Source organism: Lissotriton helveticus, chromosome 1_1, assembly GCF_964261635.1.
Source record: "Lissotriton helveticus chromosome 1_1, aLisHel1.1, whole genome shotgun sequence".
Lineage (NCBI taxonomy): Eukaryota > Metazoa > Chordata > Amphibia > Caudata > Salamandridae > Lissotriton > Lissotriton helveticus.
The window spans coordinates 1,956,535,740-1,956,554,358 of NC_136057.1; the positions used below are offsets into that span (position 1 = coordinate 1,956,535,740).

At 39.0% G+C, this 18,619-nt stretch overlaps 1 protein-coding gene across 2 annotated transcripts in view; it reads left to right on the forward strand.

Annotated features, from left to right (window-relative positions):
- DENND1B (DENN domain containing 1B) overlaps positions 1-18,619 on the forward strand; it is a 1,337,878-nt gene that overhangs the window by 202,359 nt on the left and 1,116,900 nt on the right. For both annotated transcript variants that reach the window (XM_078644012.1, XM_078644002.1), the window contains exon 3: positions 17,985-18,028. In XM_078644012.1, the coding sequence (XP_078500138.1) occupies positions 17,985-18,028 (44 nt within the window). The remainder of the gene's footprint in view (positions 1-17,984; positions 18,029-18,619) is intronic.

Below are 18,619 nucleotides of genomic sequence, written 5' to 3' on the forward strand. Positions count from 1 at the left end.
TTTACTTCATGCATGCAGTTGCTGCACATATGACACAATGATTTCCCAGAGTGCCTGGTGCTGTACAATTCAGGATGGGGGAGGCAAGCTGAGGTTAAGGTGGTTTTTGTTGCTCCTGAACCCACTGAATCCATCTATATCTCACAGGGACTCCAGCCACTCCTGCTAAAATTCTTCCAGGAAATCCTTCTGTGGTTGGGGCACTGAATAAACAATAGACTCATTCTTGACAAATAAAATATAGCTGTAAGCAGTTCACTTTATGTGCCAAGTTGAGTTCCATTGTAAGAAGAACGGCATATTTCATCTCAGTAAGACTATCTAAATGAGTCACTTGAATTGTCTGTGGCCCAAGTGTGCACTAGGTGTCAAAAAAGCTTCAGCTAAAGCACACAACTCATTCAACCGCTGTAGTGGTATTAGTCATACAATATCACATCTCTAAAGTGGCAAAACTGCATTAGGTCTTTTAATTTGTCATAACATTTTGATATTAATTACATTTCCCAAACCTGATATCCAACTAGTTGAGCAACACTTATATTCAAGAAAGAGATGGTTGTGGCAACAGCTTTCAGATGTCAGTGCCAGCATGAGCTGTCCTATAAGGGAAGTAGTTTGTGGATGGCAAATCAATCACCTTAGATTTCATCTGTGAAAACTCCCCGCCTGCTATCATACAGTAAGTGAGATATTAATATTGCAACAAGTGTAGTGCCCTAAAGTAAAACACCCAGAGTAAGTGATTAGCTGGTAAAGTGACAGCATACCATTTTTAAAGGGCACATTATGTTGATACCTATTTTGCAGGCGTCAGCCTACAGTAGAAGTCAACAATCATACGTTCTAAATTGTAATATTTAAAGTAGTGGAATATCTAATTTGATGATTTAGGTGTAATTCAGGATTTGTCACAGTTTTGAAATACATATCTCTGTTGCATATTTAATAGTTGGCTTCAGGTACCAGAGTTTTGTTCTTTTTTTTTCTTTCTTTTTTTTATTCTGCTTTCTGATAAACTGCAATATGTGTGCTGCATAAGAATTTGTCATTTGTTTTTAAAAACTTTCCCTGCCAATCTTCGTTTTTTTTAAATTAATTAGATCATCCACTTCGGTGGAAATCATTTCTTTCTGTGTTGTGTCTAGAGCGTCTATTATCTTGTAATTTCACTTGTTTAGTGCATAATGTATTATATTTACAAGTGAGTAGGAATGTAAATTTAGCTAGGTGAAGTGATCAGTCAAAATTTGGATCATAGTTTTGGAAGGTGTGTTCAAAATGTTGCAGTACCAAACTGCATCAGGGATGTGTCCTTCATCATGTTTTAATCCTTCAATGACCTTTAGTAGTCCGAGTTGGTCCAAAGTGACAATGAATTTCTGCGGGTCTTAGAGGTCTTCTAGCCAGAGGTTAAAGTCACCCAAAAGGATACTTTTATTTGACATGGGAAAGATCAGATCCATAAATGCCGTCAACTCATTGATAAATGCGACAGAGCAGACAGGCGGACTACTAATGATGAAGATGGCGATGGCTTGATTATTGTCCAGCACAAATTTAATTTTTCTGTGCTCAATAGAGCCTGATAATGTGGAGTTGATATTTTAGCAGCAGTGAATGCTCTGCAGGTTAAGGTGGCTCCTGATTCTATATGCTTCCATCAGTTTAGGTAGATTGTATTGTAGTTATGTGGTAAAAGTTAGGCCTTCCTTAAATGCCGACCAGGTCTTATTTATTTTTAGGAAATTAATTACTGATCAAGAATGGAGGGTGTATAACTCCAGCGAGTACTTCTGAACTAATCATGCACTAGAAAATCTACCTCTGGGTTTTTGATGTCCACACTTGGGTGGTGAATGAGAAGGTGAGGAAGGTCTTATATTAGCTTTCACTAGTGAGATCTGATACAGTTTTAAGTGAGGGAAATGGGAATATCCTTTTTAGTTTCTTCAGGGGAGCGGGAGATTAAGGTGAGATCTTAGAAGTCAGTCTATAGAATGAGAAACAGTGGTTTATTTAAGAGTGTAATGGGAGAGCTTTAAGGTTCAGTGTGATTCTGATAGAGTAGTGCACATCCTTACTGGAGTGAAGTTACCTACTTTTCCTGCCTTTTGAAGCGTGTTGGCCATTGTGCATGCTGGTGGCCTTGCTGGTCCTGAAGCTGGAGACTTGATTGGCTGTCTTTTACTGATTCGGGTTTTTGTGGCTCATGTGCGTTACTCTCTGGCACTACACTGCCTATCATAGGTGGTTGGAATGATTGGACGTTATGATGAATTGTATTTGTTGGATGCCATTAACCGAATGGCCATAAATTATAAGTTTCATTCACTATCTTCTTGAGCTCCGAAACCAGGTTTTTGGGAGCATTTACCACACACAGAATAATCTCAGAAGTCTCTGCCACCTAGGGGAATTGAATCCAAATTAAATGTAATATTAATGTTTTCAATTTAGTTTTCTGAACATTCCTTTCTCTTATGCTGTACTTGCAGGTCAAATAGAAATATTAATTTCACTCCAGAACATTTCAAGGGAGTAGATGCTTTTCTGCTAAAGTGTTGTTTGTTCAAGTGTTTGGAAGTATTCGACAATGATTATTCTGCAAAACATCGACGATATAACAAGTGGCACACAAAATATTGACAAAACGTGAACATTGTTTGTGCATTGGGGGTATGTGTGTGAACATCACTGCAATTAAAGAATATTATCCAGGCACAACATTTATTTCCCATCATGTCAATAATAATTTCTATGTATCTTTTAATAGAGTTTTGCCTTCAACTCAATTTAGTGTTTCTCAATTTATGTACCTAGGAAAGGTTAGAGTCTGAGTTGGCCCTGCTGTGGTTCAGCCTGTAGGTCACATACAGATGTCAGTAGCAAGCTCTGCATTCAGTGTTGGCTGCTGTTGATTTAAACCTGTGAACATGTCACAAAAGAACACTGAATAAGACACACGTAATTAATTTGGTTTTTTTATTTTACCGCATCTTTAGCTTTTAAGTTGCACTGCGACTTTGTGGAGTATGTTATTTATTCTATTTTTTAGTCTCGTTCGTGGGTCGTACAGGCCACGTGAGCATAGATAGCTAATTAAGTCATGCGTTTTGCTTTTGCTATTTCTTCATGATGTTAGTGAAGCTCAATATTGTAGGATATGATTTTTAGAATCCCAGGGGCTGAGTAGCAAACATTGCCATAATGGTAGTCTTTTTCCTCCTTTTCTTCTGGTTAAGATTTGGTAACTTTATCTTAATTTTTCTTTTGTCAGGCCCATGTTGCCAACAATGCTTAAATAATAACTAAACAAAAAAAATCTGCTTCTTAAACACAGAAGTCACATGCTTTGTTTTAGAACTTGGCCCTAAAAGTGGCTGTACTTTGAGTAAATTAATATTTAGTAGTTTGCTGCGCATACTCTAAATGTCATCTAATGTTGGGTCTGCTGAATTTCATGAACCTTATTCAAGGTCACCCATTTTGCAAAAAAAGAAAAAATCTACTCCCGAAAGTTGGATTGAATAAATACTGTCAGCTGTTGACTTCCCCTTCCCCCCAAAAATAAACCTGCGCGTTATTGCAAGGGATGCAGGCCTGCCTCCCCATCTGTAAAGATTTGCTCTCCATTGACGTACAGCGTGCTGGTGCGTATCCATTTTACAGTGCAGGGCTCCGATGATACGCACCTCCGCTGAACCACAACAGGTATGCCCTTGTGGGGCCATTAGAGGCAGCAGGCTGACAGGCCGCGCTCTGGCGTTTCATCAGTCATGCCGGGCCACAGCTCTCCCCGCCATTGATTCCAGCCGCTCACCCATAAAATCAGCATAAAATTGACCTAACACTGCAAGATCAGATGGGGGTATCTGGAAATTAATCCTCCAGGAAAAGAAAATTCAGGCTTTGTAAATCTCCCGATAAAAGTGCATAAAATCGCAGAATGGGATTATACTGCCAGGGGCGAGGTGGGGGAGCGCAGGGGATTCGGGGTCCTTTTGTTATGCTTGTGAGGGCCCGGGAGTGCGTGAGGTTGGCAGAAAAAATACGGCAGATGCCTTGAAAATGTGTTTCAGAAACTTCGAAAACAATGTTTGTGAAAGAGAACGAGGCTCACAAGGATTTTTCTATTTACAAAAAGAGGAGGCGTAATTGAGGAAAGGGCACAGTGACTAAAAACGTACAATGCATGTCAACATGTACAGTTTGAATTTTTTACACTTGTTGTTAAATATGCGTTTTGATTCCCAAAACAAACTGTAATCTGTTTTTACAAAGCTAACGTTAACCACTGTGCATTTTGAAACACATAGCTGAAAGAAAACCTGAGAATTATTTAAATTCGATACGCAGACTTTCTTTGATATGTGCATATTTTTTTCGCACGTTATCGAAGTTTTTTTTTCTCCAAACGATCTGTGCTAACATCTGAGCCTGGTTATGTTCGCGCTGAAAAGAAAGGTTCGTTTATCTGTGGAGCGCGTGCGCATCGCCTTCCTGTTTAACGACTTCCCTTCCACTTAAGAAACTCTCTTTAAAGGGACAAGCATATTTCAAACGACAGCACCACCGTTTGTACTAAGCTCGTCGACTGGATTGTCCTAAAAAGAGTCATGTCATTAAAACTTTTATTTACAATGTGACAGACAGCAATAACCTTTGGTGACTGGTCGGTGTCTCTGCTTTGATGTAGCCTCTGCTTTACATACATGCATCTATCATACACTCAACTTTTGCTCTTCTGGAACTTAACATGTGGCACTGTAGTCATTATCTGGGGAGGGTCTGGGCAATGACCAGGTCTACAGGCAGCAAGGGGAAACATCCTTTACAACGCGGTATTTACACCGCGTGTCCATTATAACTCTGCCATTACAACGCAAGTCATTACTACGACTTGAGCTGGATGGCTCTATTGCTTAAGGAATAGTTTGATTTTCTATTCCAACACTTTCCCTATTGTTACGTGGGCTGGAGTTGGAATAGAAATATAAATTATTCCACAATCCAGCGCCCTCCAACGCAAGTCGTTGTAACAACTTGCGTTGTGAAAACTGCGTTGTCAAGTACCGCGATCAAAATGATCGCGTTGTACTGACATACATCCGGTAGCAAGTCTCTCCACGTTCATGGGTCCACCCTTTCGCACGCCAGGGGCTTCAGGCTCGCTTCCTACGGTTTAGAAGATGCATAGAAACTCACCTATTAGGCTCAGAGCACACTCTTAACCATCCTATTTCAGACTAGGCCTAAAACCACACTGCTTTTATGGCACTCAGCTAATTGGATTTTAAACGTCTCTACCGAACATATATATGTAACACCAATCTAGGCATCACCACCCCTTCACCTTAAGACTTTTGCATCATCAGAGACCTTTCAAGGTAGCCACTCTTGTGAAGCATCACACAACCAACTACACCTGTCGACACTCAAAAGGAAGGTAGCTGTAGAGACTGATTGACTCCTGTCTCCTTATTGCTATTACCTTTGCCACAAGCTTGGATGCAACACTTTGTGATTCCCTGCATTTCATAAAAGCTATTAAATTAAATAAAAGTGGTAGCTAATAATGATAGTTAAAAGGTTGCATTATGGGTTTCATAACTCAACAAAATGGAGTGGTGCTCTAAGCTTTACTTACACAAGGAATGTCTTTTTAAATTGCCTCTGTCCACCACTTTGCAACTGCAGATTAAAAGTGTTGATCTTCTTATCCTGCGGCTGATGTGTGATGAAATAGTTGCAAGAGCTCGTTGTGTAGGTCCCCTTAAATATCACTGGAAGACTTTCAACATTACATTTTTATTGGTATCTGGCCAGTCTTGGTCTTTGTGCAGGAAAGGAAAATGAATTTAAACACTTAGTCAACATTGTACACGAGGGTTCATTACAGAGTAAACCAAATGTTGGGATGATGACTGTTGGATCTAATCAGGTGAAATGCTTGTTAGGTTGATGTGAAGTCGCATTCATGTGTGAACATCATATCGCTCCGTTCTAACTCCTGGAGATCACTTGGCGTTACTTTCACCCTTCTTGTTGTTTCTTCTCAGCCGCAAACCTTAGAATAGAGGCTGAGAAGCTCTATCTGACTAATCTTGGCCAGGTGGTGGACTTTCCTAGGAGTGTGCACAAGTGGATAAAAGGACTACGCCTTCTTAGACATCGAACCAGCTATGAAAAAATTAGCCATGTGGAACTGAGAGGCCATTCAAGCTTATGTATAAGGCCGTTAGGCCACGTGTAGTCAACTGGAGGTGTGTGAAAGGTGTGATTTTAATTAACCTAATATTTCTGGAAAATATCAGCAAACCACCAAGTTGTAGATTTGTGAGTTGGGATCCTCACCAGGTTGAACATTAGCCATGTAGTGGTTTGCTTCTGAAACATTTGTATCTGGTGTGATCACCATGCACGGAAAGGTAGACTTGTAACTGAATTTCATTTCTTTTTCTTTTTTTAGTCACTAAAGTTTAGGAAGATGGCCTCTTTATATATTACAGTGAAGATGAATCCACTAACTGGTAGATGGCCATTTGTTAACATTTTTGGTTGACTGATTCATATATACACTGATTTCTCCAGGGCCTGGGGCACATGATGTAACTTCCAAATGTGGAGCATAAGATGTAGGCCAATACTTAATCTTCCATCACCCTCACATCATGGGACTACTTTCCCTTGCGTTTGGTTGCCTTTCCTAAGGAATTTATCTATGCTTGCCTCCCAGTAAGTTTTTTTCCTAAATGAAATGTTTCATGAACATTGCTGGTCTTGAAATACCATTAGTGACTTCTTTCTACTGATAGGATGCCTTCAACATGGATATACCTAGTGTCTTTTGGACATTTATTTCCTGTCCTTTTCAATAGAAAAACGGATTAATAGTCTTTTCTCAGTGGCGTCCGAACGTTTATTTTAAAAATGATTTAGTGCTTCCATCACCTGTCCTCCGCTCCTGTTAATGAGGCGCGGTCAATCACCCAAATAAGTTAGTTCATACAAGTAATGCTCCTGCTGCAGAAACCCATGTATAACCCTTTGCACATATATATATATCCGACAACCACTCTCTACGTGATATATATCCACGCCGAAGAAGACGAGAGAGACTGACTCTTGAATTTAACAGCAGCCTCTGTAACTGTATTTATTTTTTCATTCTTTTAAGTGCATTGCTGTGCCCTCCACCAAACCTGTTTCAGCGATCTCAGTCGCCCTGCTCGCTGGTCAGTTAGTGCTCACATCCCCTCTATGTTTTAAACTCAGTACTACCAATCCCCGGCAACCATCCATTTAATAAACGCTGTCGACAGACTATAGCAAGCATAGGCCATTGGAGTACACAGTATAGAAAACAGACTTCCTTATTTACAACTTATCTCAAAGGAAATCGCATACCATACTGTCACAATTAGAAAAACACATATTAAAAATGTATATACATAAAAAAATATAAATACATATAAATCAGTGCCTTAAATGGAACGGCGATATCAACTAAATTGTAAAATTGATATTGACAATGATTTTTTTATACATTCAGTTCCATCATGTAAACTCAACATTAGCTTTGACAGTATGTTCTTTTTAAGATTGCACCCCTCGCTGCTTATTTGCTAATCAGTGGTTGGCTGCCCTATTCATGTTAAAAACCATCTAATTGTGCCTAAATAAAGTGCATATGTGCAAAACATTTTACAAAAACTCCCGGCTGGGAGTTTTGAAATTTTCTTCTGAGTGTTATTTAAAAACAAACTTCTTAACCAGGGAAACAGGGATACTAGGGCAGAATGAATATGATTGTCAAACATTTTTCATACCTGTACAAATACAAAATTATTCTCTAGTGAACTTCCAACGTTGTAAACTTTGACTGTTGCACAACTCCTATAGCCACCAATAAATGAAATTATTTTTAATACTCACATAATTATATACTTTCCAACTATTTCATGCAAAAAGCGTAACATCTCTGTAGTTATCGTGTAGTGACTTCCACAGGCCCTTCTAAACTTGTATCAGTGCTGATTATAAACCCATCCATTTCAACACAACTCAAAGCCAAATTGACTAAGCTGCCTTTTGAAATAAATACATCTAAAACCATACTATGACTAAGATAATAAATATTTTAATTATCTAAAACCAATCAATTTTTCAAATTCATATATCTACATATCTCAAATCAGTCAAATTGGCCCTATATTTTATAGATAATGGTACAGATCTTCACAAATATTAAGACCCCGTGGGCTTTTCGTTTCCAGCTCTATTATGTATTTGGTCTCTAATCGACGTAACAGTTTTTTTCGATCTCCACCCCTCTAGCTCATGGGAACACTGTCAATTACAAAATATTGCAACACGTTCAAGTTGTTACCATGCTCTGTTTTTACATGCCTAGCCACCGGATATGTAGGGTCAGAATGGACCATGGCTCGCAAGTGTTGCAATATTCTTGCTTGCACTGGTAATTTCGTGCTACCGACATACCTTAGCCCACAACTGCATTTCAACACGTACACGGCAAATTCAGTTTTGCACGTGTAGTGCCCCCTGATTTTAATGGGGTTTTCTGAAAATGCAGTTGTGTATGTCGAGATGTTAGTGCCAAATTTACAGGCACGGCAAGAGCTGCACTTAAAAAACCCATTTCTGGATGAAGGCCAGTTACTCTTTACATACATCTCTGGACTGGTTTTCACTAGATCTGACCTCATTGAGTAGGCTTTACGAAATGTAAAATTAGGTTTATGTGGATACACTGTATTTAATACAGTGTCAGTCATAACTATCGGCCATTCTTTGCTCAAAATCTTTTTGATGACCTGAGACTGTCTACTATACGTAGAAATGAACCTGCACGTTCTCTCCATGCTACCTCTCTGACCTGTAGCCCCTTGGGGTTGTCCCTCTCCATGATCTTCAGTTTGTTTCTTCTGTAGGAGGGCGCCTCTGTCAATTTGGTTAGCTTTATGTAATGCACTATATAATATATATATATTGACTTCGACAAAGCCACCAACAGCTTCATATATCGAAGTTCAATACATTTTTATTAGTGTGTATAATATTGATAAAATCACTTATCAGAGCTTTAAGACTTTGTTGAATTGACATGGTTCTCAATCCATTCATTTGTTGGATAGCTCCTTGGATTTTGTATATGGACTGACTATTCTACTTTTGAAGACTATTTAAACACATCAGTCAGCAAGTATGGATTGTGTGCTTTGATGTTTTTTTTTCTCACATTACAGTGCATCCCTGTGCATTGGAGATATTGTACCACTGTGTCTTTATACATTGCTCCATTATGCGGCGTTTATCTTTCTATGGGTCCCATTGTGCTGCTGCATTCAGCTGACTGTTGTGTGCTCATTTAACAGACTGCAGCAGCTGCAGTGCAACAATTTGTGTTTTACCACTAAAGCCACAATGTTTGGGAAACGCTACTTTAAAGTACAACATTTTTCTCAGGGTGATGTGACCCCTCTTCTTCAGACAAATCCTGTCTCAGACCATGCAGGAGCCCAGAATGAGTGATACATTTGGTGCTCAATGACCTGAGAAAGGTCATGGATGGAAGGGTGTAGCACCATTTACTCTGCTCCTTCAAGATCTGTTGGCGGCTTTTAACACCATTAATGATTCAATCCCTCTCCGCTGCCTGGCCAAGGTTGACCTTAAGGAATCTACCCTAAAATGTGTAGGATATTATTGGATGCCATTCACAGTGCATCACAATTACCCATTTTGAAATCTCTCCAAAGTAGTTGTGTTTGGCCATCCTATTAGAGTTGTTTGTAATTAGATTCTTCATGTAATTTGATGACACACAACTGGTAATAAGTCTGAAGGGCTATTTGGATGCTCCCAATGGAAGAAACCGTGTTTCTGACTAGGTATCAGGTGATGGTTGCCTCCCAGTAAAGTAAATATAAATCCTTCTAAGTCACTGGGTCGAATCTTATTGTTTGTGCCTGCTGTATGGTCCAGTGACCGGATCTGGTCAATGTTGTGAGAAATGTGGGAATCCCCTATTGAAGTTGGCCGATCTCTTGATGCCCAATTATTGGCTGTTGCTAAATCTTGTTTGTTTGAGTCTCAAACTGCTGCTCTGGAATCTGTTTTTAATGTACAAAGTCTTAATAATGTGGAACACTGATGAAGGTAGTATTGTCTACTTATGTCTTCCAGGTAAAGCCTTGAATTGGCAACAGTACATTCTGAACCCGATTATTGGTTACTGTTGAAGTAAAAAACAAACAATTTTTTTCATATCTCTCTCGGTATCCAATCCATGCATTCACTTTTGCTTTAGAAGCTCATTTACTTTTAGGCCTTCGGTAATGTGCACAGAACTTACTTTGACACTGGACCCAGCTTGTTAAGCAAGAATGCCATTCAACGACTGACTTTGATCTGTGAATTCAACACGCTATGTTTCTTTCTTTCTCGCATCCCAGGGCTTGTGGCTTTAGGGCCCAGTCAGCTGCTCATTAGTGTTGTCAGCTTATCCACATCTGGCTTCAAGTTAATGGAAAATTGGTGTGATTTGTGGAAATCATAGGAATTTGTCAACTTCTTTCCTTTAAGGCCATTGTGGAAAATCTTATTTTTGCATCCTCCTCTGTGATGGCCATGTTCTTTCTACCTATCGTGTTTGTAGAGCCTTCGGGACTGTAAAGGTAGTTCAACACAAATCCCCACTTGATTGACCTGCAGTGGATACTAAGCACAATCAAAAGGTTGCATTTATTTTGGTTTTCAAATGTCTCTACAACCATTTTAATCACAGCCTTGAGGTCCTGGCATTGTGCTCTGATTCTCTTGTGTATGTAATATATTGATGCATCAATATTACATTTTACTACAGAAGTCTTGGACAGCCAGGTTAATCATTTAATAGGAGGTGCAGTGTGGATGAAACTCAACATTTAAGCTTCCACTCTTTCTTCCTTGTTCTGGAGCATGTGTCTTTCTTCTAAATAACTTGGTCCTTGATACTTAAGAATAGTATTTTACGATAGTCACCTTTGGGTAAATTTCTAATCTCCAATGCGATGTTGCTTTATCCTCCTCATTGAACTTTTTGATCTTGCCTTCAAATGTTACGTTCTCAAGACATTATTTTGCCATACAATATGTCCAATTTTCTATAGTAAAGATGATTGAAAATAGCTCCTTTCCTTTTTGGTTGATGTAGCAATGTCATCGGAGACTTAGCTACTTCTGAAGATGTAAAAAGGCATTAGCTTACAGATCAAGTGAATTGGATTTATTAAAGTTATCCTAATTTAATCTCCTTAGAAGGGGGAGCAAGTTGGATCTATGCATTAAATACTGAACTAAAAAAGCCCTTTTAGTGTTCACCTGTTAGACTCATGTTCTACAGAGAGGACACAGCATACAACTCTGTTTTCTGCCTGGGTTTGAAACCTTTGCAGTAATTAAGAATTTAAGAAGTGATAATAGAGGTATTTCGTGTGGCGTTCCACTGCTGATTTTGATGCCGCAATGATGTCTATAGAGACCTGAGAATTCTGACTTAAACTGAATAGAGCAACCCATCATAATTTGCGGTATGTGATGTGTGCACTGCTTGCTTTATTCATGCAAGTCGATACTTTTATAGTGTGCTTTTACACAGATGCTTTCTGCTACTTCCCTATATGTGTTTGATTGGTTCAGATGCTCCGTCCATCACCACCCCCTTTTGTACCATTTCCCTATATCCAACACATTAAATGTAATCGGATGAATGCTTGCAATTTGTCTGGAAACTGCAATAGCTCGGGGTAGCTTTCCAACCCACCATTCTTTAGCCCACCATGCCACCTCAGTTTGAACCCAGTCATATGCAAATCAGCCTTGACCCTGCTCCAATAGGACCAGTCCAGCTCAAACCGCCAGGCCATGTCTTGCCTGAACCAGAAGGCAAGCAACCTAAGACCATTTTCACCCTGATTGGGGCTCATCAATCAGGTGTAGCTGGGATCCAGTTGCACAGGGAGCCCTGGACCCACGCCCTTTCCCCTTAGGGTGGTACTTCAAACACTATTTCCATCAAATCATCTACAACCCACCCTTCCCTTAGTGTTAGTGTCTTTGTAGAAAAGCATAAGACTTCAGCATGAAGATCTCATCTGTTCAGGAAACGCAGTACCTCACCTGACTGTGCAGTGGTTCAGAAAGATTTATGCATGACAGGAACCGGTGCTTCCTTGAAACCTTACAGCTTGAGACCTGGTCTTACAGAGAGATGTTGGTGGACTGATAGGTTGACATTTGAGATCATTGTAGATACTTATGAGAGTGAGTGACTGATGGTTCTAGTGCAGATGAACTGGAGTCAAGAAGAGAGGTCCTGTTAGACTGGAGGAGCATTATTTGGGAGATTCTGCAGGAGAGAAAACCAAACAGAATTGCACAATCTGAGTGTCTCTTGGTGATGCCTTCGATCCTGTCATGAGCAGTGATTAAGGGAGTGCTGTGTGGCATGAGTTTGGAAAGGTGCTGCTAAGACCTACCCAAACACTGGTGATATGGTTCTGCTGCTCCATGCCAAACTAGTAATGAATATCCGCAGCACCTTTATTTATAGATCACCCAGGGGTCATACAAAATGGGGCATGCCTTACATTAGGAAAAAAACAAGAGTATGATAGAGTGAGCCTGCCATGAGTTCCTGATTAGTATGAGGCAATGCAGACTTGATCTAAGTTTGAGATGATGGACTGTGAAGTATCATTTAGAAAAGTGTCTGAGTGCACTAGAAGATCACGATGAGTGCTGTCAGTAGAGCACATGTTTGTGAGATGATGTGCTCACCACCCCTTGAAGGCAGTTAGACCATCATTGTAACTTGGGTTCTGATAAGGGACTTTTGATCCACCACCTACAGGCAGGCTACCCCAGATCTTGCGATGGAGTGTAAAACTTTGTAGTGAAAACATATATTCTGTACAGTTTCCATGCCTTATTGACTAGATCTTTATCTTTACTTGGTTGTGTTTTTTCTATTTTCTTGCTAGTTTTAAAAATATGATTTTCAGATGTTTCAGCTTGGCATGCACCACACTCAGGAAGCCAGGCAATTTTGTGGTTGCTGTGATATTCGGAACCAGTAATAAATAGGCAGCTCTGGAAAATGTTTTAATACCATTCCAATATTGGACCAGGAAAACACATGTAGCAAACATGCATTTCAAGAGTTCTTCACCCCCAGTAACTAAAAAAAAACACAGCCACAGGACAGTACAACAGAAATAAAAAAAATCCATTGTTTTCATAGGCGGCTCTCAAGGGAAGCTCCTAAAATATTTCATTATTTATGTTTCTGGCGCTGTACACTGGAACATCATCTACTGACAATCCATGCTTTAAAGCGGCCCATAGTCTCCCCAGTTTACCAAGGGAGTTCGTGTCCCACCTGGGCAGCCCAGCAAATTCTGCTACCATGCTGATGTGTCAATCTAGACATTGTTTAGTGTTTTTGTGGGTGGAAGTCTCTCTTTTTTGGGGGTTAGTATTTTGGTTGGTCTGGCGTGTGAAAGTCGTGACTCTTTGGCATAAGCAAGGTCTTAAGCTATAGAAGAATCAAATCAATAAGTGATTTGCAGAGTGTGTTTTTACTCCAAAAGGTTCATTGAAAGAACCCAGTGCAGTAGATGCCCACAAACAGGCATAGTTTCCAGAGCTGGTTCCTAAAGACATAGCACACCTAGGTCTTTCATAAATTAACTTAATTTGGTGGTTAGTACAAGCAGGCATCCATTGTTTGGATGAGAAGTGAAAGTGGTCTTGCATTGTTGCTGCTTGGTGATTTCACGCTGGAAGACTAGCTCATCTAATTGTACTCTCACTGCTGAGATCTGTCTTTAGTCTGTACGCCTCATGCTCGAATCCCAGCAAAGTTGACTCAGCCTTTTATCCCCTCAAGGTGGATCGAACAAGTACCTTGATTGGGTATTAATAATTGAATCTAAAATGTTCTCTCTAAAGTTCAATTGATAAAAGCGATTTATTAGCAACACATTATTAAATCCTGACCTCAACAAAATGCTCTATCAAAAAAACTAACGTGAAAGCTGCTGCTTATCATCATCATCATCTCACCACAATCCAAAAAGTGATAGATAAAAGTCACATGCATGTGTTGCATTCTACGCTTAGATCTTCTAATAAATATTTTCGTCAGATATGCCACAAAAGTTATAGTTCACTGCATAAAGCCTGAGAGTACAATTAACGTATGCAGTGCACATATGGTTCAAAAGCATTTGCAAGTTTGGTTTGCCTGACGGTAAAATTGCCCATATTATAATTTTTTTTCTTTTATTTTGTGTAATTGTTACAGTGAAAAACTGTTTGCAATAATATCAAGATAGTGACCTGATTAATCAATTACTAATATACATGTATTTCACCGCTATTTGATGTCCACAAACATTTGTAAAACAGTTAAAATACATATTTCAGGTTGGGAAGGTTTCTAATTTTCTAGTATTTGAAACAGATTGCATCAAGTGAGAGCCCATCTGGTGTAAGAAAACATGTATTTCTTAATTTCCATACTTGGGTTGAAAGGTTTATTAATCAATTTAGTTTTCTAGTCAGCGCTTCTCCAAAGCAGTCTGTTATAACTTTTTTTTATATATCTTTGGCTGTAAGAGCGTTTGTCATGGAACGCTTACCACTTTGAATTCGAGGCTGACCGTTTTAAAGTAATGTCATTATTGACATTTTGAGTGAAGTAAACTTTTGGAAACCATTTGCCACGTTACTTTTATCGCATACTTTTTTACACTGAAAATATTTTCTAAGTATTGGGATGAAATAAGACATCATCTGAATTGAAGGCTCTAATTGAAACTTAGGTTTTGCTGACAGTCCTGGCAAAGATTCTGTAGAGAAGCGGTTCTATACCTTTAGACACATGTTGAATAATTTCTGGAATCTGGGGAAACCCTCCTAAGTAATTTTAATGATTTGATCCTCAAAACAATACACAATTGCAGAAACAAGTCTGCATCAAACATATAAATAGTTTATGGAAGATTGTATTTGCTTCACAATTTTATGGGAAGTTACGACCTTTTCAAAATGTATTTTTTTATTCCTAAAAGTCAAAGCAATAGCCAGACTCTGGAATATAACTGGTTTTGCTCCTAATGCGCACTCTCTTTTTTCGGTGCATTCCATACTGCTTCAATTGAGGGGAGAAATTCTCTGTACTAGATTCTATTGGCTATACTTACACTGCACCCACGAATCAAAATAAGGATGCCAACTTAATTTTTAACTTTCAGTTTCAAATTACTTCACATTTACTAAGTGTTTTAAAACGTTCAACTTTATTTAATTTTATAAACAGTGGTGTCCCCCTTCAGTAGGCATACCTGACCCCAGGGGTCTGTAAACCATAGGTTGAGATCCACTGGCTTACAGCTCTACTGGTGTACAATGCCAACCATCAGCCACAAAATCCCATGTATTGTTTTTACTACTTGTCTATTGCGAATACATATGGCACCAAGTGCACTTAAGAGGTACGCTGGAGCTTTGACTGGCATCTTTTGAAGGTCTCCTAACCTGTTAAGTATTTATCTTTATGACATTGGCTTGCTGTGTCACCCATCAGTGTATTCTCTGTGCATACAACAGCCGGTTCTTCTATAAATTTAATTGGGTGTTCAACTCTGAACTTGTTGAGGTTGCATGCCTATCTAGATTGCTTACTATAGTTAGATGTAGGCTGCGAAGGTTAGCGTTTCTGGTGATAGGGGAATGAAGTAGTGATTTTTCTGTAGCGCCTTAAGTTCAGCATTGGTTGGGCTAGGTGAATTGGAGCTATGCCGTATTTATAAAATAGAAAAATACATTTACATACCATGAATCTAAATTACATTTCTTTACATATTCTGTGGTTGTCCACAAAATCTGGTAAGGATCCGGCCCTCCTAGTCTTCTATTGGGCAGCCAGCCGTAGCTGGTGTTTCATTATATGCTCATTTACTATAGGTAATCGAGTAGTGAATCTGCTAGTGGTCCTTGACTAAATGCTGTTGATGATTCACAGATGGCTGTGATGGATGGTGACATTATTAGTATCTTTATTTTATTCATAAGGCCCGTTTTTTTCTTTATGATGCATATTTTAAGGTTGAATATAATGCGCTAAGTAATTATATATCTGTGCACAAAGTTATTGCTTCATGAATATACTACCTTATTTTTACTATTACAGCCTGCTTCTGAAGTTAGATTACACAAGTAATAGGAAAATAACATGAGCAGCTTCTCAGGCTACCACTGATGTCATAGAGCAACTACACTTAACAGCCTCCAAACAGTGACCATGTACATTCCCTCTGAAATTGTGAGGAATGACAGCATAGAAGTGCCCTGACAATTGTTAATGGGCCATCTTCATTCAAATTCTCTCATACGCAGTGGGCATAAAAATCATAGTGTGTGGGAGGAAGGGTGAAGTGGGCAGTAGAGATGTAGTGGGTAGGGCAGGGTTCAAATAGTGAAGAAATACTTTAAATACAATGGGAAGGGTCCTTAAAAGAAAGCAATTGAGAACGTTAGTAAGGTGTAATGTAAACATAGGAAAAAGTACTGAGAGTGAAAGGTGGGGAGTGGGGAAATGCAGTGTTTTGTTAAAGATGATTGGAGTTTTAGCTGTGATATACTTTATGTATTCTCCATGAAACCATAATGTGTGCACCACTATTTTTAATCAGTATCATTACAGAATACAGGCTGAAATTGCAAAACCTAGAAGCTAGCCTGCTAATACATGCAAACCCAAGCTTGCACAAATGCTGCTTTAGAGTCACCTACTCAGCCCAGTGAGAGAAGGGAGCAGCTGATAATCATTCAACTTAAGATATCTTTCCAGGGAACTTGGCCTATTTGAGTATCTTTGAAAGAATTACAATCCAGCCACCTGGACGAAATTTACGGGTCGCCAGATTTTGCAGTTGCGACCCCTGGCTTGCCTCTTGCTTCCACTGGCAGTGCTTTTGCCTCAAGTGGCAAAATCAGTGCCTGGAATACAGGGGCAGCTCTTCCTAATGGGCACTGGTTGGCGCTCCACTTGCCTCGTTTTCTGTCAATTTTGTTTATCACACAAATAGTGAAAAATAATATCATTATAAGTGTAATGGAAAGAGGACTACAGCAAGCTGGAATGTGACCCTATCTGGAACCTAAGGTAAGCAAAAAATGCTGTTAAATGCACGTTGTATTTTGCAGCTGAGAGTCTGTTTATGTGCGCAAGAGTGTGTGAATGTGTTAGTATGTGTAAGCAGATGTATGTGTGAGTCAAAGTAAAGATCAAACGGCATGCAATGTCAATTCTGCTACTCTAGGCATTTCGGTGAATTGGGGTCCATGTCCAATCAATGATATTAGGTATAACTCATCATCCATGTAGTTACATCATGTCAGAAATACTAATTTTGCTGAAGGATGTTTTGTGATCATCATGTCTCTTGTAGAATGAACCAATAAATGCACCCGGATATAGTGTTTTGACAAATGGTTGATTATGTAAGATATTCCCCACCTGAAGTGACCTTATTTAGATTGAGATTTTCATTGCCAGCAGTTTCATATAGCACAGAAAGCGGCCTACGGATATGAAGTAACACCTTGAACGTTTTTTTGTCTCAGATATGTAGGGATATTCCATGCATCCTGTTATATTGGGAATCATGCTAAAAAGGAGAGATGTTGTTAGCCAGGATGAGTACTGAGAACAGTTTATTCCCTATAAAAACCTGTAAACAGTAACTACGTGGACAAAGCATGATTTGAAATAATTCCTGCACAAATAAGTATACCTATAAAGGGATTAAAATGTTCCCTTATTTGAATCCAGATGTTTAAGATGGCCATTGTTAGTGTATTATACATTTAAGACCACTCCTGTTGATGGTATTATTATTTTTTAACAGAGCCTGTGGTACTGTGGAAGTTTCCAGAGGAGTTTAAAGACAAGGTAAACATATGATATTTATTTCATAATACAATAAGAACTTTAATATATAGAATTATGTGAACAAAGACATTATATTATGGACGCCCGAAGCCTGCCACTGGCCCCATTTTTCCACAAAACTTCCATTTCAGTACTTAGTTTTCTCATATGTCAGTAAATGTGCATCAATCTACTCTGGCTTTGCCACCTTTGCTTTTTTATTGTTTTAATATATTCTAAATGTTTGTATTCATATCCTCTTTGGAGAAACTTGTTTGTAATCTTGTGTTACCTTGCCTCATTTCAATCTTTTCCTATCCCCCTAGAGTTTCTTCTGCTCACCATCTCTTGCTCATCTAATGGTTATACTGGTAACCAGCAAGCTGCCTGAATTGTATTGTCTTTTCTTCATTGTAGTATTAAATCCCATACAGAAAATATGTTTATATAGTTACAAAGACTTAAATACAAAGCATCCCACTTACCTAGATTGTTATTCTCCGATGCTATGTATTTCGGATGGAGGCGCATGCTATAAAAGGCTATCCTTAGGTGACAGGCTTGGACCACTTCTTAAAAATGTTCTAACCACTTAGCTTCTGAGGCTTTAAC